General features: G+C 45.4%; 1 protein-coding gene across 1 annotated transcript in view; it reads left to right on the forward strand.

The window, feature by feature from the left end:
- Positions 1-23,810, forward strand: part of LOC115081956 (patched domain-containing protein 3-like) — a 157,158-nt gene that overhangs the window by 69,506 nt on the left and 63,842 nt on the right. The window contains exon 3 of the mRNA XM_029586196.1: positions 13,645-13,790. Coding sequence (XP_029442056.1) covers positions 13,645-13,790 — 146 coding nt within the window. The remainder of the gene's footprint in view (positions 1-13,644; positions 13,791-23,810) is intronic.

The following is a 23,810-nucleotide window of genomic DNA, read 5'->3' on the forward strand; positions in this document are numbered from 1 at the left end:
AGCTGATGTAATGGCTATGAGGAAAATAGTTTTCCATGTGAGAAATTTAAGATCACAGGAATCTATGGATTCGAAAGGAGAACGCATTAATCCTGTTAAAACCAAATTCAGATCCCATTGTGTGACTGGAGGCCGAATTGGTGGTTTAAGGTGAGTTAGACCTCTCATGAATCTACTGACTAGAGGTTGTGTGGATATAGGTGCATCTCCTATCTTGTTATGATAAGCTGAGATTGCGCTCAAATGTACTCTGATTGATGATGTCTGAAGACCAGAGTCTGATAGAGAGTACAAATAGTCTAGAAGAGAAGTTGTGGGGCAAGTGAAAGGATTGATATTCTTTTGCTTGCACCAGAAAGTAAATCTTTTCCATTTGAAAGAATAATTCTTTCGTGTGGAAGGTTTGCGTGAAGCCATAAGTACTTGAGAAACATTATTCGAAAGATTGAGTGGTTGTAGGATTAAGCTTTCAACATCCATGCAGTCAGGGATAGGGATTGAAGGTTGGGATGGCGCAACCGACCCTGATCCTGAGTTATGAGATTGGGAGCTACTCCCAGGCGTATTGGATCCCTGACTGAAAGGTCTAGCAGTGTGGGAAACCATACTTGTCGAGGCCAATACGGGGCTATGAGTATCATGGACCCCTTGTCCTGTTGTAGCTTCACCAGTGTCTTGGTGATAAGCGGTATTGGAGGATATGCATATAGTAGGCCTGAGTTCCAAGGGCGAGCAAAGGCGTCCTTGGCTGGTTGGTTCTTCTGTTTGTGTAGATAACAGAAATTGTCCACCTTGTGGTTCAGATGCGACGCAAAGAGGTCTGTTGTTGGTTGTCCCCAACGTTAGAATATTTGGGTCACTATTGAGGGATTCAGAGACCACTCGTGTGGTTGAAACTGGCGACTGAGTCGGTCTGCTAGGACATTTTGAATCCCTGCTAGGTAAGTGGCCTGTAGGAACATTGAGTGGTTCAAGGCCCAGTCCCATATTTGTGCAGCTTCTTGACAAAGGAGATACGAGCCCATACCTCCCTGTTTGTTGATGTACCACATGGCTACTGTATTGTCTGTCTGGATGAGCACAGTCTTGTGCGAAAGGCAATCCTTGAACGCATGCAGTGCATAACGTATAGCTCGAAGTTCCAGAAAATTGATTTGATGTGTGGCTTCGAGTGTTGTCCAAGTTCCTTGAGTTTGAAGAGAGTTTAGGTGAGCTCCCCACCCTAAGGTGGAAGCATCTGTAGTTAATGTTATCTGAGGGACCGGTTTTTGGAAGGGTAGGCCCCTGCGTAAATTGTCCTTGATTGTCCACCATCGTAGCGAAGAGCGTAGTTGGTGGGTTACTTGGATCTGATAATGTAGTGGTTGGATGGCTTGGATCCATTGTGATCTCAGAGTCCATTGGGTGAGTCGCATGGCAAGTCTTTGCCATAGGCGTGACGTGAACCGTCGAAGCCATGTGGCCTAGTAGGATGAGAAATTGACGAGCTGTCGCTTGTGGTTGTATGGAGATTGAGTACGCCAACTGGGACAGCGTAAGTGCGCGGTCTTCTGGAAGAAAAGCTTGTGCAATGATTGTGTTTAATTCTGCTCCTATGAATTGGAGTAGATGAGACGGGTGCAGGTGGGATTTTTGATAATTGATGAGGAATCCCAGCTGGTGAAGTAACTTTATTGTGTAATGTAGAGAAGTTACTGCTCCTTGTTGTGTTTGACTCTTGATTAGCCAGTCGTCGAGATAAGGAAAAACATGCACACCTTGTTTGTGCAAATGTCCTGCTATTACTGCCAGGCATTTGGTGAATACTCTTGGAGCTGAGGCCAGGCCGAATGGTAGTACTCTGTATTGGAAATGTTGATGTCCTACTGTGAAGCGCAAGTATTTGCGATGAGGCGGGAATATAGGAATGTGTGTGTAAGCATCTTGAAGATCCAGAGAACAAAGCCAATCTCCCTTTTGTATTAGTGGCAGCATGGTGCCTAGCGAATCCATTCTGAATTTTTCTTTTCTTAGGAATTTGTTGAGATTTCTGAGATCTAGAATAGGGCGTAGGCCTCCGGTTTTCTTTGGAATGAGGAAATACCGGGAATAGAATCCTCTTCCCTTCTGGGTGTGTGGTACGTGTTCCACCGCTTTTGATTTCAGAAGAGTAGATAATTCTATTTGTAATTGAGGTATGTTGAGTTGGGAGTTTTGTGGTGGAAACTCCTGAGGGAGAGATGTGAAGTCTAGGCGGTAGCCGTGATGAACAATGGACAGTACCCAATGATCTGTTGTAATGTTTGTCCATTCTGTGTAAAAATGGGAAATTCTCCCTCCAACTGGCAATTCGGGATAAGGGTTGGGTAGTTGGCTCTGAACTCTGGGATGTTTTTCAAAAACCAGAGGTTGCACCTGTCTGAGGAGGCGGCTGTGGCCTTGCCGCTCGCTGTTGCCTTTGTTGTGGGCGTTGTTGAGACCTTGGAGGTCTTGACCTAGAGGTTTGAGGATAGTACCTCTTTGGCCTGTAGAAGGGACGTTTGGGTTCCCTGCGTTGTGGTCTGCGAGTGGTATGAGTCGCAGTGTCATGAGGTAAGGTTGATAGTTGCTTTAGGGTTTCAGAATGTTCTCTGAGCTGGGCAACGGCATCTTGCACCTTTGTGCCAAATAAGTTATCTCCCTGGCAAGGAAGGTCGACTAACTTGTCTTGTACCTCCGGGCGTAAATCCGAAGCCTTTAGCCAGGCCCACCGTCTTGCAGTAATGCCCGATGCAGCTGTTCTAGACGATGTTTCGAAAGCATCATAGGCTGCCCTTACCTCGTGCTTTCCTGCATCTAGGCCCTTTTGCACAATTTGCTGAGCTGCCTCCTGTTGTTGTTGAGGCAGAGATGGTAAAATCTTTCTATTTGCTTCCAGAGATTTCTCTGGTGCTGCGTCATATAAAGCTGATATGCAGCAATCTTTGAGTTCAGCATAGCTCCTTGGTAGATTTTTCTTCCCATTAAATCTAGAAATCTGCTATCTTTTCCAGGAGGGATGGATGCATGTGTTTTGGATCTGCGAGATTTCTTCTGTGCAGATTCTACTACTAGGGAGCTGTGAGGAAGTTGAGGCTTTTCGAAACCTGGGGCAGCTTGCACAAGATAAGTAGAGTCTACTCTTCTGTTTACTCCAGGAGTTGTGCAAGGGTGTTCCCATATTCTTTGCTGAAGTTGTAAAAGTACTTCATGCACTGGGATTGCTAAGTTGTGCTTAGGAGGATTCACAAATTGCAGTATCTCAAGAGTTTGTTGCCTGTCATCCTTTTCAGATTGTAGCTGAAATGGTATGGACTCTGACATTTCCTGTATAAAAGAGGAAAATGAAAGATCCTCTGGAGGAGACTGTTTTTTAGTTTGAGGCGGAGTATTCTCGGATAAAAAATCCTCTGAGGAATGCTCTGATCCTGTGTCTGACCATGTGTCTGACATGTGTTGGTATTGAGGAGTTTCCAGTGTTATAGTAGAGGGAACCCCTGAAGGTCCCTGTACGGGGATCTTGAGGGTCTGATGTAGTATGTTCCTCCTCATCCTCTAGTTCATCTTCTTCTTGACCAGGTGCTATGGGCAAGGATGCTAAGAGGTCTTGGTACCTTTTAGTAAGCAAGGTATGTAGGCTTGCTTCAGATGTGGAAGTATCAGGAGCAGGAATGGAAGTATGCCTAAATTTTCCTGATGCCTTTTTTGGTACAGTTGGTCTTTCTTGTACAGGCGGTCTAGTTGGAGCTAGAGTGTACAAGGACATCGATGGTGCAGGAGTTGGCATCGATGAAGTTTGAAAAGTAAACATAGAGATTGGAACCATCGATGAGATGGGTCTAGATGGTATCGTGGTCATCAAACTTCTGGTAGGTATCGATGTATCTAGTAAAGCTGATGGTACTGTCATCGAAGAGGTAGTGTATGGCATCGATGAAGTCATCGTTGTCATCGGCGTTGATGGGATCGCCGGCATCGGCTGAGCAGCCGGTATGGTAGTTGGAAACATCATTACATCTTCCGGCATCGACACCGCAGTCGGCATCGACAGGGTTGTCGGCATCGACACTGTAGACGGTATCGGCATCGACTCGGCGGTCGGCATCGACTGTAAAGTCGGCATCGACCCGGAGGTCGGCATCGATCCTGTGGTCGGCATCAGCGATGACGCCGGTATTTTATCTTTTAAGGCATCGTTGACTATCCGTGTGATTAACGTAGTCAATTCTGTAACCGATGTCGATGGTATCGATTCCTGTCCGGGTGTTACGGAGGTCGATATCAATTTTTGTTTTTTAGGGACCGGTTCCCCCGGCGGTGGCAATGGAGGAATGGAGCGGTGCCGTCGGTGCCTATGTTTGGAATGTGGTTCATAAACCGACTTTGTGGATGATGCAGAGGGTGTTGGAGAGGAGGCATCTCCGGAACCTTCCGGGATCCTCTTCTTTAGTAAAATCTTTTTTGTGAGGCCTACCGGTGACGATTTTGTCGATGTCGTTGGCGATGGCGCTGTTTGGATTTGGAAGATTTGCGCCATTTTCTCTTGGCGGAGTTTCCTGCCTTTCACCGTCATCTCCTGGCATTGTGAACAGGCGGCGATGTCATGTTCTCCGCCGAGGCAACGAATGCATTCGACATGCGGGTCCATGATGGACATCGTGCGGTTGCAGGCCGGACACTTCTTAAAACCCGAAGTCTTTTCTGTCGACATCCGTTGATGAAAAATGAAGTTTATCCCAGGACAAGCAGGATGCTAGTCCTCACATATGGGTGACGTCATTCACGGAGCCCTTAAGCGGGAAAAACTTCTGGCAAGTTTCTAGAAGCTTTTAACTGGCTGCCTGAGGCTACTGAGCATGCCCGGCATGCCATGATATTCCCCTGCCACAGGGGTCTCACTTCAGTCTTATTTTTTCCGTGCTGCTAACAGCATCACGGTTTATATAGGAGCCCTGTGAGTTACCTCACAACGAGAAAAAATTAAAACAAATTCCGCCCTTTACGGGTCTTACTTGTTTGTCACCGGCCGGTGACAAAAAATATCTATACGTTTTTTCACTAGAAAAAACTTCATTTTTCATTGACGGATGTCGACAGAAAAGACTTCGGGTTTTAAGAAGTGTCCGGCCTGCAACCGCACGATGTCCATCACGGACCCGCATGTCGAATGCGTTCGTTGCCTCGGCGGAGAACATGACATCGCCGCCTGTTCACAATGCCAGGAGATGACGGTGAAAGGCAGGAAACTCCGCCAAGAGAAAATGGCGCAAATCTTCCAAATCCAAACAGCGCCATCGCCAACGACATCGACAAAATCGTCACCGGTAGGCCTCACAAAAAAGATTTTACTAAAGAAGAGGATCCCGGAAGGTTCCGGAGATGCCTCCTCTCCAACACCCTCTGCATCATCCACAAAGTCGGTTTATGAACCACATTCCAAACATAGGCACCGACGGCACCGCTCCATTCCTCCATTGCCACCGCCGGGGGAACCGGTCCCTAAAAAACAAAAATTGATATCGACCTCCGTAACACCCGGACAGGAATCGATACCATCGACATCGGTTACAGAATTGACTACGTTAATCACACGGATAGTCAACGATGCCTTAAAAGATAAAATACCGGCGTCATCGCTGATGCCGACCACAGGATCGATGCCGACCTCCGGGTCGATGCCGACTTTACAGTCGATGCCGACCGCCGAGTCGATGCCGATACCGTCTACAGTGTCGATGCCGACAACCCTGTCGATGCCGACTGCGGTGTCGATGCCGGAAGATGTAATGATGTTTCCAACTACCATACCGGCTGCTCAGCCGATGCCGGCGATCCCATCAACGCCGATGACAACGATGACTTCATCGATGCCATACACTACCTCTTCGATGACAGTACCATCAGCTTTACTAGATACATCGATACCTACCAGAAGTTTGATGACCACGATACCATCTAGACCCATCTCATCGATGGTTCCAATCTCTATGTTTACTTTTCAAACTTCATCGATGCCAACTCCTGCACCATCGATGTCCTTGTACACTCTAGCTCCAACTAGACCGCCTGTACAAGAAAGACCAACTGTACCAAAAAAGGCATCAGGAAAATTTAGGCATACTTCCATTCCTGCTCCTGATACTTCCACATCTGAAGCAAGCCTACATACCTTGCTTACTAAAAGGTACCAAGACCTCTTAGCATCCTTGCCCATAGCACCTGGTCAAGAAGAAGATGAACTAGAGGATGAGGAGGAACATACTACATCAGACCCTCAAGATCCCCGTACAGGGACCTTCAGGGGTTCCCTCTACTATAACACTGGAAACTCCTCAATACCAACACATGTCAGACACATGGTCAGACACAGGATCAGAGCATTCCTCAGAGGATTTTTTATCCGAGAATACTCCGCCTCAAACTAAAAAACAGTCTCCTCCAGAGGATCTTTCATTTTCCTCTTTTATACAGGAAATGTCAGAGTCCATACCATTTCAGCTACAATCTGAAAAGGATGACAGGCAACAAACTCTTGAGATACTGCAATTTGTGAATCCTCCTAAGCACAACTTAGCAATCCCAGTGCATGAAGTACTTTTACAACTTCAGCAAAGAATATGGGAACACCCTTGCACAACTCCTGGAGTAAACAGAAGAGTAGACTCTACTTATCTTGTGCAAGCTGCCCCAGGTTTCGAAAAGCCTCAACTTCCTCACAGCTCCCTAGTAGTAGAATCTGCACAGAAGAAATCTCGCAGATCCAAAACACATGCATCCATCCCTCCTGGAAAAGATAGCAGATTTCTAGATTTAATGGGAAGAAAAATCTACCAAGGAGCTATGCTGAACTCAAAGATTGCTGCATATCAGCTTTATATGACGCAGCACCAGAGAAATCTCTGGAAGCAAATAGAAAGATTTTACCATCTCTGCCTCAACAACAACAGGAGGCAGCTCAGCAAATTGTGCAAAAGGGCCTAGATGCAGGAAAGCACGAGGTAAGGGCAGCCTATGATGCTTTCGAAACATCGTCTAGAACAGCTGCATCGGGCATTACTGCAAGACGGTGGGCCTGGCTAAAGGCTTCGGATTTACGCCCGGAGGTACAAGACAGTTAGTCGACCTTCCTTGCCAGGGAGATAACTTATTTGGCACAAAGGTGCAAGATGCCGTTGCCCAGCTCAGAGAACATTCTGAAACCCTAAAGCAACTATCAACCTTACCTCATGACACTGCGACTCATACCACTCGCAGACCACAACGCAGGGAACCCAAACGTCCCTTCTACAGGCCAAAGAGGTACTATCCTCAAACCTCTAGGTCAAGACCTCCAAGGTCTCAACAACGCCCACAACAAAGGCAACAGCGAGCGGCAAGGCCACAGCCGCCTCCTCAGACAGGTGCAACCCTCTGGTTTTTGAAAAACATCCCAGAGTTCAGAGCCAACTACCCAACCCTTATCCCGAATTGCCAGTTGGAGGGAGAATTTCCCATTTTTACACAGAATGGACAAACATTACAACAGATCATTGGGTACTGTCCATTGTTCATCACGGCTACCGCCTAGACTTCACATCTCTCCCTCAGGAGTTTCCACCACAAAACTCCCAACTCAACATACCTCAATTACAAATAGAATTATCTACTCTTCTGAAATCAAAAGCGGTGGAACACGTACCACACACCCAGAAGGGAAGAGGATTCTATTCCCGGTATTTCCTCATTCCAAAGAAAACCGGAGGCCTACGCCCTATTCTAGATCTCAGAAATCTCAACAAATTCCTAAGAAAAGAAAAATTCAGAATGGTTTCGCTAGGCACCATGCTGCCACTAATACAAAAGGGAGATTGGCTTTGTTCTCTGGATCTTCAAGATGCTTACACACACATTCCTATATTCCCGCCTCATCGCAAATACCTGCGCTTCACAGTAGGACATCAACATTTCCAATACAGAGTACTACCATTCGGCCTGGCCTCAGCTCCAAGAGTATTCACCAAATGCCTGGCAGTAATAGCAGGACATTTGCACAAACAAGGTGTGCATGTTTTTCCTTATCTCGACGACTGGCTAATCAAGAGTCAAACACAACAAGGAGCAGTAACTTCTCTACATTACACAATAAAGTTACTTCACCAGCTGGGATTCCTCATCAATTATCAAAAATCCCACCTGCACCCGTCTCATCTACTCCAATTCATAGGAGCAGAATTAAACACAATCATTGCACAAGCTTTTCTTCCAGAAGACCGCGCACTTACGCTGTCCCAGTTGGCGTACTCAATCTCCATACAACCACAAGCGACAGCTCGTCAATTTCTCATCCTACTAGGCCACATGGCTTCGACGGTTCACGTCACGCCTATGGCAAAGACTTGCCATGCGACTCACCCAATGGACTCTGAGATCACAATGGATCCAAGCCATCCAACCACTACATTATCAGATCCAAGTAACCCACCAACTACGCTCTTCGCTACGATGGTGGACAATCAAGGACAATTTACGCAGGGGCCTACCCTTCCAAAACCGGTCCCTCAGATAACATTAACTACAGATGCTTCCACCTTAGGGTGGGGAGCTCACCTAAACTCTCTTCAAACTCAAGGAACTTGGACAACACTCGAAGCCACACATCAAATCAATTTTCTGGAACTTCGAGCTATACGTTATGCACTGCATGCGTTCAAGGATTGCCTTTCGCACAAGACTGTGCTCATCCAGACAGACAATACAGTAGCCATGTGGTACATCAACAAACAGGGAGGTATGGGCTCGTATCTCCTTTGTCAAGAAGCTGCACAAATATGGGACTGGGCCTTGAACCACTCAATGTTCCTACAGGCCACTTACCTAGCAGGGATTCAAAATGTCCTAGCAGACCGACTCAGTCGCCAGTTTCAACCACACGAGTGGTCTCTGAATCCCTCAATAGTGACCCAAATATTCTAACGTTGGGGACAACCAACAACAGACCTCTTTGCGTCGCATCTGAACCACAAGGTGGACAATTTCTGTTATCTACACAAACAGAAGAACCAACCAGCCAAGGACGCCTTTGCTCGCCCTTGGAACTCAGGCCTACTATATGCATATCCTCCAATACCGCTTATCACCAAGACACTGGTGAAGCTACAACAGGACAAGGGGTCCATGATACTCATAGCCCCGTATTGGCCTCGACAAGTATGGTTTCCCACACTGCTAGACCTTTCAGTCAGGGATCCAATACGCCTGGGAGTAGCTCCCAATCTCATAACTCAGGATCAGGGTCGGTTGCGCCATCCCAACCTTCAATCCCTATCCCTGACTGCATGGATGTTGAAAGCTTAATCCTACAACCACTCAATCTTTCGAATAATGTTTCTCAAGTACTTATGGCTTCACGCAAACCTTCCACACGAAAGAATTATTCTTTCAAATGGAAAAGATTTACTTTCTGGTGCAAGCAAAAGAATATCAATCCTTTCACTTGCCCCACAACTTCTCTTCTAGACTATTTGTACTCTCTATCAGACTCTGGTCTTCAGACATCATCAATCAGAGTACATTTGAGCGCAATCTCAGCTTATCATAACAAGATAGGAGATGCACCTATATCCACACAACCTCTAGTCAGTAGATTCATGAGAGGTCTAACTCACCTTAAACCACCAATTCGGCCTCCAGTCACACAATGGGATCTGAATTTGGTTTTAACAGGATTAATGCGTTCTCCTTTCGAATCCATAGATTCCTGTGATCTTAAATTTCTCACATGGAAAACTATTTTCCTCATAGCCATTACATCAGCTAGAAGGGTTAGTGAGTTACAAGCACTTGTCACGTATGCGCCTTACACAAAGTTCCTACATGACAGAGTGGTCCTCCGTACACACCCAAAGTTCCTTCCCAAGGTAGTTACGGAGTTCCACTTAAATCAAACCATAGTTCTACCCACTTTCTTTCCAAGACCTCATTCTCACCAGGGGGAAAGAGCTTTACATACTTTGGACTGTAACGTGCATTGTCTTTTTATTTGAATCGCACTACGTCCCTCAGAAAATCTAATCAGCTTTTTGTCTCTTATGATCCAAATAAGCCAGGTAAAGCAGTGGGAAAGCATACTCTATCCAATTGGTTAGCAGATTGCATACAGTTTTGCTATGAAAAAACAGGCCTTCCTCTCCAAGGGCGAGTAAAGGCGCATTCAGTAAGAGCAATGTCAACCTCAGTAGCACATTATCGTTCAGTGCCAATTATTGACATTTGTAAAGCAGCAACATGGAGTTCTCTTCACACCTTTGCAGCTCACTACTGTCTAGACAAGGAAGGATGACAAGATTCAGCCTATGGACAATCTGTCTTAAAGAACTTGTTTCCAGTATAAACCCAACTCCTTCTACAACCAACCTGCTGTGATCTTCGGCTGCCTCATTTCCTCAACAATGCATCACTGCTACCTACATGGACAATGACTCAGCCTCAAGCTTGCTAATCACCCATATGTGAGGACTAGCATCCTGCTTGTCCTGGGATAAAGCAAAATTGCTTACCTTGTAATAGGTGTTATCCCAGGACAGCAGGATGTAGTCCTCACAGAACCCACCCGCCACCCCGCGGAGTTGGGCCTCTGCCTTTTATTATTTTATTTTTGCTAACACTTATTGCTACAAACAAGACTGAAGTGAGACCCCTGTGGCAGGGGAATATCATGGCATGCCGGGCATGCTCAGTAGCCTCAGGCAGCCAGTTAAAAGCTTCTAGAAACTTGCCAGAAGTTTTTCCCGCTTAAGGGCTCCGTGAATGACGTCCCCCATATGTGAGGACTACATCCTGCTGTCCTGGGCTAACACCTATTACAAGGTAAGCAATTTTGCTTTCCTTCATCCTGGGCCTCTCAACCAGCAGTGTACAGGATTTTCCCCAGTCTCCTTTATATTCCATCTCTCTCTGGGGTTCCCCTCATCTCAAGATACCCCACCACTTCTCTAGGTACTGTATTTCTTGAGAGGAGGACGTACCTCCTCTTCCACCCCTCTTCCCTACCAGTTCCTCAAGGGAAGGGATCACCAACTTTCTACTCCTTTACACTTGGACATTTCCTTTGGGGGGAGGAAACCCTTCTTCTATTCCATGGCCTCAAGCCTTTTCCCATGAAGGGAAAATCCCCTACAGAGCCCATTTCATACTGGAGGAGTCCCTGGGCCCCACCAGCCCCTGGCTGGCTACTCCAGGACCACTACACCCTGGAGGTTCCTCTCTTCCCAAGCTCCATCCTAGAAAGGGCAACTCCTGCCAAACGGACTAAGAATTTATATCTTCCTAGGTTACCAATCAGATCACCCCAATCTCTTAAAGAGAAACCCACAACAAAATCCCTTGGCAATACCAACTTAACACATCTCCATACCCCACCAGCTAAACCATTGATTTATACTACACCAAACCCCACCCCCACCCTGTGGTCATATGGTAGAAATGCAGGTTTAATAGACAATTTTTCCCCAATACGTCAAGCAATAATAACTTCTGAGTCTCCCCCGCCCAAAATATCATAGAATAAAAAAGGACACAAATTTGGAGGTCTCCCCACATTTAGAAGTAAACTCACCCCTCAACATGAGAAAAAAGAAGGGAAATGAACATCGGGAGGTGAGGGGAAATAGTGAGATGTGTGACTGAGAGGAACCCGATCGGGAGACCACGCCTCCCCCCCCCCCCCCCCCCCCACAACGTCACTGAGAGCTTTGTCGGCAGTTGAAAAGCGCCTCACCACCAGGCGCCGCGCGCCGAAGGGGCACAACAAAGGGGTTCTCCCCTTTGTGCACCCCTTCGTGCTTCATTTAAAATTCTTCCATTTATTTTTTTGTTAATTAAGCTTTTTTTTCCAAGTTCTTACCTTTACGGCTTGTTTACAATTTTAGTTATAAATGTTCATTGTATTAGACTATGGAAATTTATTTCCTGCATTTTCTGTTTTAATGTAAACCGGTATGATTTGCATTTGATGTAAGAATGTCTGCATATAAAAGTTAAAAATAAATAAATAAACAGAGAATCACCTTTCCAACCTCAGAGAGCATTGGATTCACTCAGCCTGGGTGGGGGAATAAAGTCTCTGGTCTTTTGGTCTTTTGCAATGGGACCAGGTTCTCCTACAAGGCCAACCTAGGCAGAGGTTACCTCACAAAATCCGCGCAATCCGCATATCAGTTGGTGCTCCAAACAGTAAAAGAAGTTTACTTGAAAAATAACCAGGTTTCAGCCAGTACAAAGTAAAGTCCACAGCAAAAATAGAAACGTTCAGTAGACACAAGAAACAGATTCACAACAAAGTCCAAGCAACTCCATAGTCAAGAAGAAAAAAAACCCACCTCTGTTCTTCAAAACCGTTCCTAATACTTTCACAAGGCACAGTTCTCATGCAATGTAAGTTTGTTCACGTTAAGTTGCTGCCCAAGACCAATCTCCCCACTTTTAAACAGTGGAAGAGAAGATCCTGGTTCCCTCCTGTCTTCCTGGTAGAAGGTTTCTCTTGTCTTCCACTGATTGTCAGAACTGGAAACAAAGGGCCGGTCGCAGCCACTTGTTGTTCCTTCCTGTCTCCCAGTACAGGCCTTTCAGATTCAAAATCTTTCAGGAAAAGTCCTTCAACAGACTTCCCCAATATTCCTGCCAGTGTCTCGTGGGAGGTAATTTTATACTTCCAAACTGTCTCATCCACTCTGGGGGAAGAACTACCTGTCCTGTCATTCTAGTAATTGCATCTGCAGCCTTGAGCTTCCTCTTATGGGACCTGCTGCACCCACTCCCACCTCCAGAACTGGTGTGAAATATTCTCCACCGATGTCTTCTGGAAGCAGTGCCACATTCTGGTGCCTGTACAGGTCCTTCTCTGCTTCCTGACACCTGTACAGCGTTTTCACTGCTTTTCCCCATTTTTAATACTAGTCCAGGGCCTTTCTATTCTTTGCGGCATCTGTGGGTGCCTTCTCTGTCTCCTCCCACTGCTGGCTTTGGCAGAGGTATTTTCCACCTCCTGGCACAGACTAGGGCCTTGTCTGCATCCTCCCATTACCAGCACCAGCACATGGTCTTCTCCATTTCCTCCTTGGCACCAAAGCAAGGTCTTCTACTTCCACAGCATCCTATGGGAAATCACGGAAATGGAAAGGGCTCTTAGGGATGTTATATTGGGCTTTATTTGTTTTAACCAATAATCAGAAGCTCTAACTATAATATTTTGTATGACAATACATAGCAATTGTAACTAGATACTTTTTAAAACATTATTTAAATAGCATTGAGCACAGGTGTCATTCTAGTTACTAGCTATTTGGATTATGCTGTAATGTAGTTAATTTTACTATGTGTACAGAATTACCATATTCAGTGGATTGCCTGAAACAGATCCCAACACTGCTCCAATTTCATGCATGCAGTAGGAGCAATGATGATCTAAAGGCTAAACAGTAAAAATAAGAAGGATGGTATCCTAAATTTATGAGCGGTATCCTTTTCATGCAAACTTTAATTTAAGTTGGTATTGGGATCTGATTCAGGTGATCCATTGAATACTGTAATTCTCATCTGTAGGTGGACTTTATATTTAGTTCAGGATTATCATGTTCATCTCAAAGAGGATATTTGTGTACATTCTTTTAGGTTGGACAGCGTGAGAAACAAAACCTGGGTTGCCACGTTTGGAGTTATTTCTTCTGGCTTAGCTGTGTTGACCAGTTTTGGACTAATGATGTTCTGTGGAATACCATTTGTCGTTACTGTAGCAAATGCACCATTCCTTATTTTAGGTAAGTAAAAAAAGCTCAGGGACAGAAAAGAATGACTAAAGGCATTCTGGGACAAGGACTAAGGCATTTTGTTTACATCTATATCCCCTAGAACCAGTCTAGTAAGAAATTCTAAGTAGTCCCAGAGAGCAAACGTTTCAAAAAGATGTTATTGTGAGAGGAGCTATAAGATGAATAATAAAGCCAAAAGAATAGTAATTTTGCAAATGATAATACATTTTTGAAACTAGGAAGTTCCAAATAAGCTAAGATGGTAACTTTAAAGCAAGTGCATGGGTGCCCAGCACCTCATATTTTGGAATTTTAAAGTACATGTGTACAATTTAAAATATGCCTACCTTACATATGGGTGCTCCTAATTTTAAACAGTTACTCGAACAAACATAAATCATGTATCTAACTTAAGAACTTGTTGGTTCAACGCACACAGGGAAGCGAATTTTAAAACATTTTCACGTGAAGGACATTCCCAGTTTTACCCATTAGTCCACCAGTTTTCCCAGTCTGTCTCAAGGTCATCTGGACCCTTCTGATTCTTCAGCCTGTACTCCCCCCAGTTGACCCAGACCCCTCAGCCAATCGATTTAGGCCTTAATAGAGAATTATGAAGCAGAAATAATCAGATGTGACTCATAGCCTGCTAATCGATGCAGTGGCTGGTTTTAAAATACAGAATTATGCGCATAACGGTAGGCGGAGATGGATTTAGTATTTTGGCTCACCTAGACACTGTTGATGCTGTTGCCCCATCACTCCCCCCCCCCCCCCCCCCCCAAGGTTGGACAACAGGGAGCAGAAGGTCCTGTGGAAGCTCAGGGATACATTCTGTGACAAAAATATAAAAATTCCAAAGCAAATTGGCAAACATTTCCATCTTTTGTATCACATTATAAAAATAAATGTGTTTTACACTATAATTATTAGTATAATTAATGTTATTTTTATTGGTGAAGAAAGGTGATCTCAAGTAGTGGTACAGGGAGAAGACATCAGGGATGGGGAGAGGAAGGGGGGAGAATCGAGAATGGGGGAGGAGAGTGAGAAGGAAAGAGGACTAAGGATTGGGGAGATGAAGAAGATTAAGAATCTGGGATAGGGAAGAGGAGGAAAAAGGGATATTCTTGTATTGAGGAAGGAAAGGAAGGAGTAGGAAGGGTTGGCGACTGGGTTCCAGGATCTGGGGGACAGAATCCAAGATCGAGGGAGGGAGGATATGAATTGCACTGGGTGGGGAAGAGAGGAAGGAGCTGTCCCTACCATGCTCTGGTCCTGCTTCTCCTTGCATCTCTTCTCTAACATCCCACCCAATAAGATATACACGTACACACTTGGTACCAATCCCTTCTCTCTCACACACTCCAAAACTGCCCCTACCATTGTTCCCCTCTCTCTCACACACAGAGACATAAACTCCCCCGCTGATCTCCCTCATCCTACAGCCTCTCTTCCCACCTCCAATTATCTTTACTCAGTTCCTTCTAATGTCCCCAAAATGATCCTTGTTTGCTCTTTCTGCTGTAGGCTTGCTCCTTCTCCTCTTTTTGTTCCCTTCATGCTTCCTGGAGGGCCTGAGCTGAATCAGGAAACAGAGGGAGATTCAGCACAGCTGAAAGGCAGCCAATCTTCAGCCAGACTGCTGCCCCCCCCCCCCCCCCCCCCGATTTCTGCCGCCCTAGGCAGAGGTGTACTGTGCCCATTGACAAATCCAAGCCTGACTGTTGGCCCCGCCCCAGAATGTCCATGCCCTGGCCCAACTCCACCCCTTTTTTTTGGCTTGAGCACGCACATGTACACGCATAATTTGTGGCTTCTAAAATACATGTTCCTCACGCATAGGCCAGATACTTGTATATTGGCCTTTTAGCATGAGCAATGCTTTTAAAATTCACTCCTAAGGGGTAGATTTTAAAAAAAGCGCGATCAGCCTACTTTTGCTTGCGCATCAGACTCAAGCAAAAGTACGCTGGATTTTAGTAGATACGCGCGGAGCCGCGCGTATCCACTAAAATCCTGGATCGGCGCGCGCAAGGCTATCGATTTTGTATAGCCTGCGCGCGCCGAGCCGCGCTGCCTCCCCCCGTTCCCTCCAAGGCCACTCCGAAATCGGAGCGGCCTCGGAGGGAACTTTCCTTTGCCCTCCCCTCACCTTACCCTCCCTTCCCCTACCTAACCCACCCGGCCCTGTCTACACCCCCCCCTTACCTTTGTCGGGGGATTTACGCCTCCCGGAGGGAGACGTAAATCCCCGCGCGCCAGCGGGCCTGCTGCGCGCCGGGCCGCGACCTGGGGGCGGGTACGGAGGGCGCGGCCACGCCCCCGGGCCGTAGCCACGCCCCGTACCCGCCCCCAAAACGCGGCCGACACGCCCCCGAAACGCCGCGTCGACCGGGCCCGCCCCCGACACGCCCCCGACACGCCCCCCTCCGAAAACCCCGGGACGTACGCGAGTCCCGGGGTCTGCGCGCGCCGGTAGGCCTATGTAAAATAGGCCTACCAGCGCGCAGGGCCCTGCTCGCCTAAATCCGCCCGGTTTTGGGCGGATTTAGGCGAGCAGGGCGCTGAAAATCCGCCCCTAAGGTTTTATTATAAGACTACCATTCAAATTGGAATGTATTTTGTAATGTATTTCCTTATAGCAATTTAGTTAAGATGCATTTGCAAGGGGTCTCCAAAGGTCACACAAAAAGAAAGCCAGACTTGCTGATTATTCCTACAGAAAATACTTAGATATTACCTTCAGTCCAGCAAACACTGAATGAAGATAAAGATGGTGGGAGTGGGATTCACGTGATGCCATGTGAGTGATCAGACACGTGGCTGATCGCTCCGGGGACCCCACTCTGGAAATCTTCGGCGTTCTGCTACAAAAAATCATTTTCTGCCTCTCACGCCAATCGTACCTGATAGCCGACTTCCCCGGGCACGTCCGGTGCTCACTATCTATTGAAAAAACGCTGGCATAGCAACGAAAACGGGCCGCAAGGAAAAGGAGCGGATGAAAGGGCCTGAGAAAAAAATGGCTGACGCGCCGGAGACACCGCTGGCAGCGGACCCGGCGGATTTGGCAGGGGAGGACATCGCAGCAACAGTGATCGCCACGCTAGACGGCAGGCTCACACAGCTTTCCTCCCAAATCATAGGAGTCAGCTCCCAGCTTGCTGATATTCAAACGCAGTTACACGCAGCTGAGCCCCGGATCTCAGAGGCAGAAGACAAAATGGAGGCGCAGGGACAGGACATACAAAGCCTTCAGAAGCTCCAGGCCTCCATCCAATGTAAACTAGATGACCTAGAGAACAGGTCCCGCAGGAATAATTTGAGGATCCTGGGGATTTCTGGTAACATTCCCGATTATGAGCTTGGTATGCGCCTGGAAGCCTGGTTAAACAAAACACTAAAGCTGGGTAGTCAACATGGGCTGCTCTGCCTCGAGAGGGCACACAGGCTTGGCCCCCCACTTGGAGGAGGGAGGGGGTGGCAAACAATAGGCCCCGAGCAGTCATTTTCAAAGTTCTCAACTTTGCCCATAAGGTGCAGATACTGAGGGCCTACAGGTAAACCTCTGAGCTGCTTTTTGAGGGCAATAAGGTGCTCCTATTCCAGGACTATTCAGCTTTTGTGGCAACGATGAAGAAAGCTTTTGCTCCAGTGTGCTCCCAGTTAGCGAAGCTGAAGATAAGGGCAACCTTGATGTTCCCAGCCAAACTGCATCGTACTTATAATGGACAGACCCATGTCTTTACTGAGGCTTCCGCTGCACAGGCTTTTCTTCAGGATATTCCTTCTGGCTGAATAGTACTCTCCAGATACCTCCATTTGAATTCTCACTGACGATCTGATATTGTTGTTTTCACATTGGGAGAATTTTCAGGTGGTTGCTATATAGATGGTCAAGTGCAGAAGGACTTATTCTGTTTTCATTCTTTTCTGAGAGGGGGTCCTAATTTACATACTGGGTGTGAGGGAGGTTATGGGATGCAACTTATGGTATGTGTTCTGTGGCTTCCTACACTTTATACTGGGATATATAGAGGGTCACGCACCATAGGGGACCAAGATTTCTCAATATTGTTTAATTCCTGTTACTGTTCACAATGTTTTTCAAATTTTGATTGACACCGTGTATGTTACTCATATGGGTGGGGGTCTAGGCTGGGGGACCATCATCCATATCGATACATATGGAAGATCATTTAAGATGATCTGTGACATTACATACAAGACTGTCTAATGTCAGATTTTGCACTCAGAATGTCTGTGGTATAGGTTCTGTGACGAAACGCTATAAGATTCTACAAGCCTTACGGCGGTATAAAGCACATATTGCCATGCTACAGGAGACTAGACTCTCTGATTCAGAACATGAAAAATTGACTAAACAGTGGGTGGGGAAATCCTTTTATGCTTCAGCATCCTCTAGTAAAGCGGGGGTGGCCATACTCGTCCACAAGTCCATTCCCTTTGGTGTAATTTAATCTGTGGTGGACCCGGAGGGCAGATATCTATTCTTGGACATCAAGATATATGGGAAAAGGTTGTTCCTGGGTAATGTCTATGCACCCAGCACGTACTCACCTGCTTTCTATACAAAAATCTTGCGTGTCCTTCAAGATTATGCCCACCTTCCCCTCATACTGGGGGGAGACTTTAATGCTGTACTCGATTCGTCTTTGGATCGGCAACCCTCGGGGAGGACCTCTAGGCTAGACTCAGCAAGGGGCCTGTCCATCCTGTGTAGACTCCTGGACCTTACGGGTAGCTGAAGAATGCTACACCCTGCTGATCTTAATTACACTCACATCTCACGAGCCCACGGGTCCCAATCCTGTATTGATTACCTCTTGATCAGCTCCAGTTATTTTTCTAAAGTAACGGGAGCGGAGGTAGGGCCTTTGGCCATTTTGGATCACGCTCCAGTAGGGACAGACGTTGCTGGTTTGGACAGGTCTGGAGGGGGTAGGTGTTGGAGGTTCCCTGCTAAACTCTACTATGACGAGGGGTTTAAATCGTCCATACGGGAGAAAAGGAAGGAATATGCTTATTTCAATCAGCAACCCTGGGGGGATCGATCTCTTTTGGGACGCTGCAAAGGCGGCCTTAAGGGGCGAGGTCATTGCTTATACAGCCCGAAAGCATAAAGAATTATCAGTGGCCATCATTAGATTAGAAAGACAGCTGCATAAAGCCAAGGCTCGCTTCACCGCTGTTTCCTCCAGGGAAAATCGCATGTCATTCTACTCCATTCAAAGCACCCTACATGATTATATCCAGCAAAAAACCCAAAAAAGCCTTCTTTACTATAAACATAGACTGTTCCAATTTGGCAATAAGGCGGGAAACCTGCTAGCGGGACTGGTGAAGACATGGGAAGGGAAATCATATGTTTATTTATTTATTTTAGATTTTTTTTATACCGGTGTTCCTGTATGAAATAAAGATCACATCGGTTTACATTGAAACAGAACATAAATTCGCCTAGAGGCATTACATAGAACAAGGTTACAGAACTTGGAACAGGGTAAACTAGTTCTGAAAATAACATTGTAAATTTATGAACATAAAGAAAAAACATAATGGCTTAAAGGTCTCATTGAGCATCAAAATCAAAATCATAAAAGCAAAACAGTAAATGTCACATGTGTCCTGCAGCAAGAGAATAGATACAGAGTCAAGTAGTAGAATAGAACCTGGGGTATGCAATGGTGAAGAACTCTTGCTAGCTGGAGGGGAAAAAGTGCTCATGGTCCTGGAAAAGCTTGTCTAAAGAGCCAGGTTTTAATTTTCTTTTTGAATGAAGAGTGGCAGAGCTCTAGACAGATGTCTGGCGGGAGCGCGTTCCATTGAACGGGGCCTGCTGTAGATATGGCACGTTTCTGAAGCGAGGATTTTGTTGAAGGTATATAGAGTGTGCCTTTATATGCTCCTCTGATAGGTCTAGATGAAGAGTGAAGACGTAAGAACATAAGAAAATGCCATACTGGGTCAGACCAAGGGTCCATCAAGCCCAGCATCCTGTTTCCAACAGTGGCCAATCCAGGCCATAAGAACCTGGCAAGTACCCAAAAACTAAGTCTATTCCATGTAACCATTGCTAATGGCAGTGGCTATTCTCTAAGTGAACTTAATAGCAGGTAATGGACTTCTCCTCCAAGAACTTATCCAATCCTTTTTTAAACACAGCTATACTAACTGCACTAACCACATTCTCTGGCAACAAATTCCAGAGTTTAATTGTGCGTTGAGTAAAAAAGAACTTTCTCCGATTAGTTTTAAATGTGCCCCATGCTAACTTCATGGAGTGCCCCATAGTCTTTCTACTATCCGAAAGAGTAAATAACCGATTCACATCTACCCGTTCTAGACCTCTCATGATTTTAAACACCTCTATCATATCCCCCCTCAGTCGTCTCTTCTCCAAGCTGAAAAGTCCTAACCTCTTTAGTCTTTCCTCATAGGGGAGTTGTTCCATTCCCCTTATCATTTTGGTAGCCCTTCTCTGTACCTTCTCCATCGCAATTATATCTTGTTTGAGATACGGCGACCAGAATTGTACACAGTATTTAAGGTGCGGTCTCACCATGGAGCGATACAGAGGCATTATGACATTTTCCGTTTTATTCACCATTCCCTTCCTAATAATTCCCAACATTCTGTTTGCTTTTTTGACTGCCGCAGCACACTGAACCGACTATTTCAATGTGTTATCCACTATGATGCCTAGATCTCTTTCTTGGGTTGTAGCACCTAATATGGAACCCAACATTGTGTAATTATAGCATGGGTTATTTTTCCCTGTATGCATCACCTTGCACTTATCCACATTAAATTTCATCTGCCATTTGGATGCCCAATTTTCCAGTCTCACAAGGTCTTCCTGCAATTTATCACAATCTGCTTGTGATTTAACTACTCTGAACAATTTTGTGTCATCTGCAAATTTGATTATCTCACTCGTCGTATTTCTTTCCAGATCATTTATAAATATATTGAACAGTAAGGGTCCCAATACAGATCCCTGAGGCACTCCACTGTCCACTCCCTTCCACTGAGAAAATTGCCCATTTAATCCTACTCTCTGTTTCCTGCCTTTTAGCCAGTTTGCAATCCACGAAAGGACATCGCCACCTATCCCATGACTTTTTACTTTTCCTAGAAGCCTCTCATGAGGAACTTTGTCAAACGCCTTCTGAAAATCCAAGTATACTATATCTACCGGTTCACCTTTATCCACATGTTTATTAACTCCTTCAAAAAAGTGAAGCAGATTTGTGAGGCAAGACTTGCCCTGGGTAAAGCCATGCTGACGTTGTTCCATTAAACCATGTCTTTCTATATGTTCTGTGATTTTGATGTTTAGAACACTTTCCACTATTTTTCCTGGCACTGAAGTCAGGCTAACCGGTCTGTAGTTTCCTGGATCGCCCCTGGAGCCCTTTTTAAATATTGGGGTTACATTTGCTATCCTCCAGTCTTCAGGTACAATGGATGATTTTAATGATAAGTTACAACGTAGTTGGGTGCTTAGGTGAAGTGGGGAGATATTGTGAATGGATTTATGAATTAATGTGTGCACTTTATAAAGAATCCTTTGCTTAATTGGCAGCCAGTGGAGGAGTTTGAGTATGGTGGTGATGTGATCTCTTTTATTCGTATTGGTAAGTATTCTAGCTGCAGAGTTTTGTACCATTTGGAGGGGTTTGATGGATGAGGATGGGTCCAAAGAGGAGCGAATTGCAATAGTCTATTTTTGATAATATAATGGCTTGTAGAACCATCCGAAAATCATTGAAATGAAGAAGAGGTTTCAGCTTTCTCAGGACTTGTAGCTTGTAGAAACAGTCTTTAGTGGTGGTGCTTATAAATTTTTTAAGGTTAAGCTGATTGTCTAGCATGACACCTAAATCTCATTCATGAGGTGAGTGATTTATTATAGGAATGGTTGAAATGAGTGGGTCAGCTGGGTTTAGCAACTTGTTAAAGTCTTGATTGATAATTAGGATCTCTGTTTTGTTGTTAAGAATGAGGCTAAGGCTAGAGAGAAGATGATTAATCTGTTGCAAGCAATTGTTCCAATGAATCAGGGTTTTGTGTAAAGATTCTGTGATTGGGATGGGTATTTGGATGTCATCCGCGTGGAGGTAGTGTGTTAGATTTAGTTTATTAAGTAGTCGACAGATAGGTAAAAGGTAAATGTTGAAGAGGGTTGGGGAGAGAGAGGAACCTTGAGGGACTCCCTGGTTGGAAGGGACTGGTTGTGATTCTTTGTTGTTTATCTTTACCTTGAATTGTCTATTTGCCAAGAAGGACTTGAACCAGCTGAGAACTGTTCCCTTAATGCCTATGTCTGCCAGACCTTTTAATAGAGATGAGTGGTTGACAGTGTCAAAGGCCGCAGAGAGATCTAATAGTATCAAGAGATGTGGTTGTTTTTTGTCCATATTAGCTAGAATAGTGTCGGTAAGAGAGATAAGTAGAGATTCTGTACTTAACGATTTACGAAAGCCGTATTGGGATGGTGCAAGAATGTAGTTTTCTTCCAGGTACTCGGATAGTTGTTTATTGACTATCTTTTCCATAAGTTTGGCGATCATTGGCAAATTGGCTATTGGGCGGAAGTTGGCTGGATCTGTGGTCGGTAGGTTCGGTTTTTTTAGTAAAGGTTTAAGAATAGCTAGTTTAAGTTGATCGGGAACTAGACCTTGGGAAAGAGAGCAATTAATAATGTCTGCAATTGGCTTTGATATGGTGTTCCTTATTGCGATGAGGAGGTTAGTTGGAATTGTGTCTAAGGGATGAGAGGATGGTTTCATTTTCTTGAGTATGTTTTCTATCTCAAGAGCTGATGTGGTCTCGAAGGTTTCCAGAGTCAAATTTAGTTGAGGTGGGGTAGAGAGCGGGAGTGGGGGAAATGAACTAGATGATGAGAAAGAGATAGTCAATTTGTCAATTTTTTCTTTGAAGTATTTGGCTAGTTCAGAGGCTTTGAGCGCTTGATCATCAGGGATGGTAGGAGGGGATGGTTTAGTGAGGGCTGAGACGTAGGAGAATAGTGCTTTAGAATCAAAGATGAAATGATGTATTTTCTTCGAGAAGAAATCTCTCTTTTTTCTAAGTATGGTGAACCGTTAGGCATTGAGGGTGGTTTTATAAATAGCTAATGATGTGGGGGATGGGTTTTTCCTCCATGTGTGTTCTTTATTTCTTAGCTCTTGTTTAAGCAGCTTCAGTTCTGGGATGAACCAGGGTTTCCTGTTAAGGGATTGTGGGATGACACGGGGCAACTCCGGACAGATACTAAGGATATATGGAAAATTTTTGTGGATTATTATCATAAACTTTATTCGGCGGATCCCAGTAATCGCCCAGACATTCAAGCCTACCTATCCAAATTGAAGCTCCCTCGGATACAGGAGCAAGACTTAACCTTATTAAATGCTCCTTTGGGAAAAATTGAACTGGAATTGGCTATTAAATCCTCTACCTTGGGTGGGTCACCAGGCCCTGATGGCCTCACTAATGAGCTATATAAGGTGCTGGCCGATCTCATTAGCACCCCTATTCAGCGAATATATAGACACGCTCTCTTCACCCGATTTTCAGGCCTGGCAAGCCAATAAGGCTACAATAGTAGTACTCCCTAAGCTGGGATGCAGTCTGGAGTTGCCTGGTTCATACCGACCTATCTCCCTTATCAATTGTGATTTGAAACTGATCGCCAAGGTGATGGCCGACCGTTTTGGCCTCCTTTATCGCCAAACTCATATTCTCTTCACAAGTGGGATTTGTCAGGGGCAGACAAGCGATAACTAATGTTCGCATACTGGCTTCCATAGCCCTCTCACGAAAAATGCAAATTCCTTCCTGGTCAGCTTAGATGCCGAAAAGGCTTTCGATAGTGTGAATTGGGTTTTTCTGTTTGAAACACTGAGCCATTATGGCTTTCATGGTCCCTTTATATCATTCCTTCATACTCTCTATGATAATCCTCGAGCTAACATTTGGGTGAATGGGGAATTGTCC

Source organism: Rhinatrema bivittatum, unplaced genomic scaffold (assembly GCF_901001135.1).
Source record: "Rhinatrema bivittatum unplaced genomic scaffold, aRhiBiv1.1, whole genome shotgun sequence".
NCBI lineage: Eukaryota > Metazoa > Chordata > Amphibia > Gymnophiona > Rhinatrematidae > Rhinatrema > Rhinatrema bivittatum.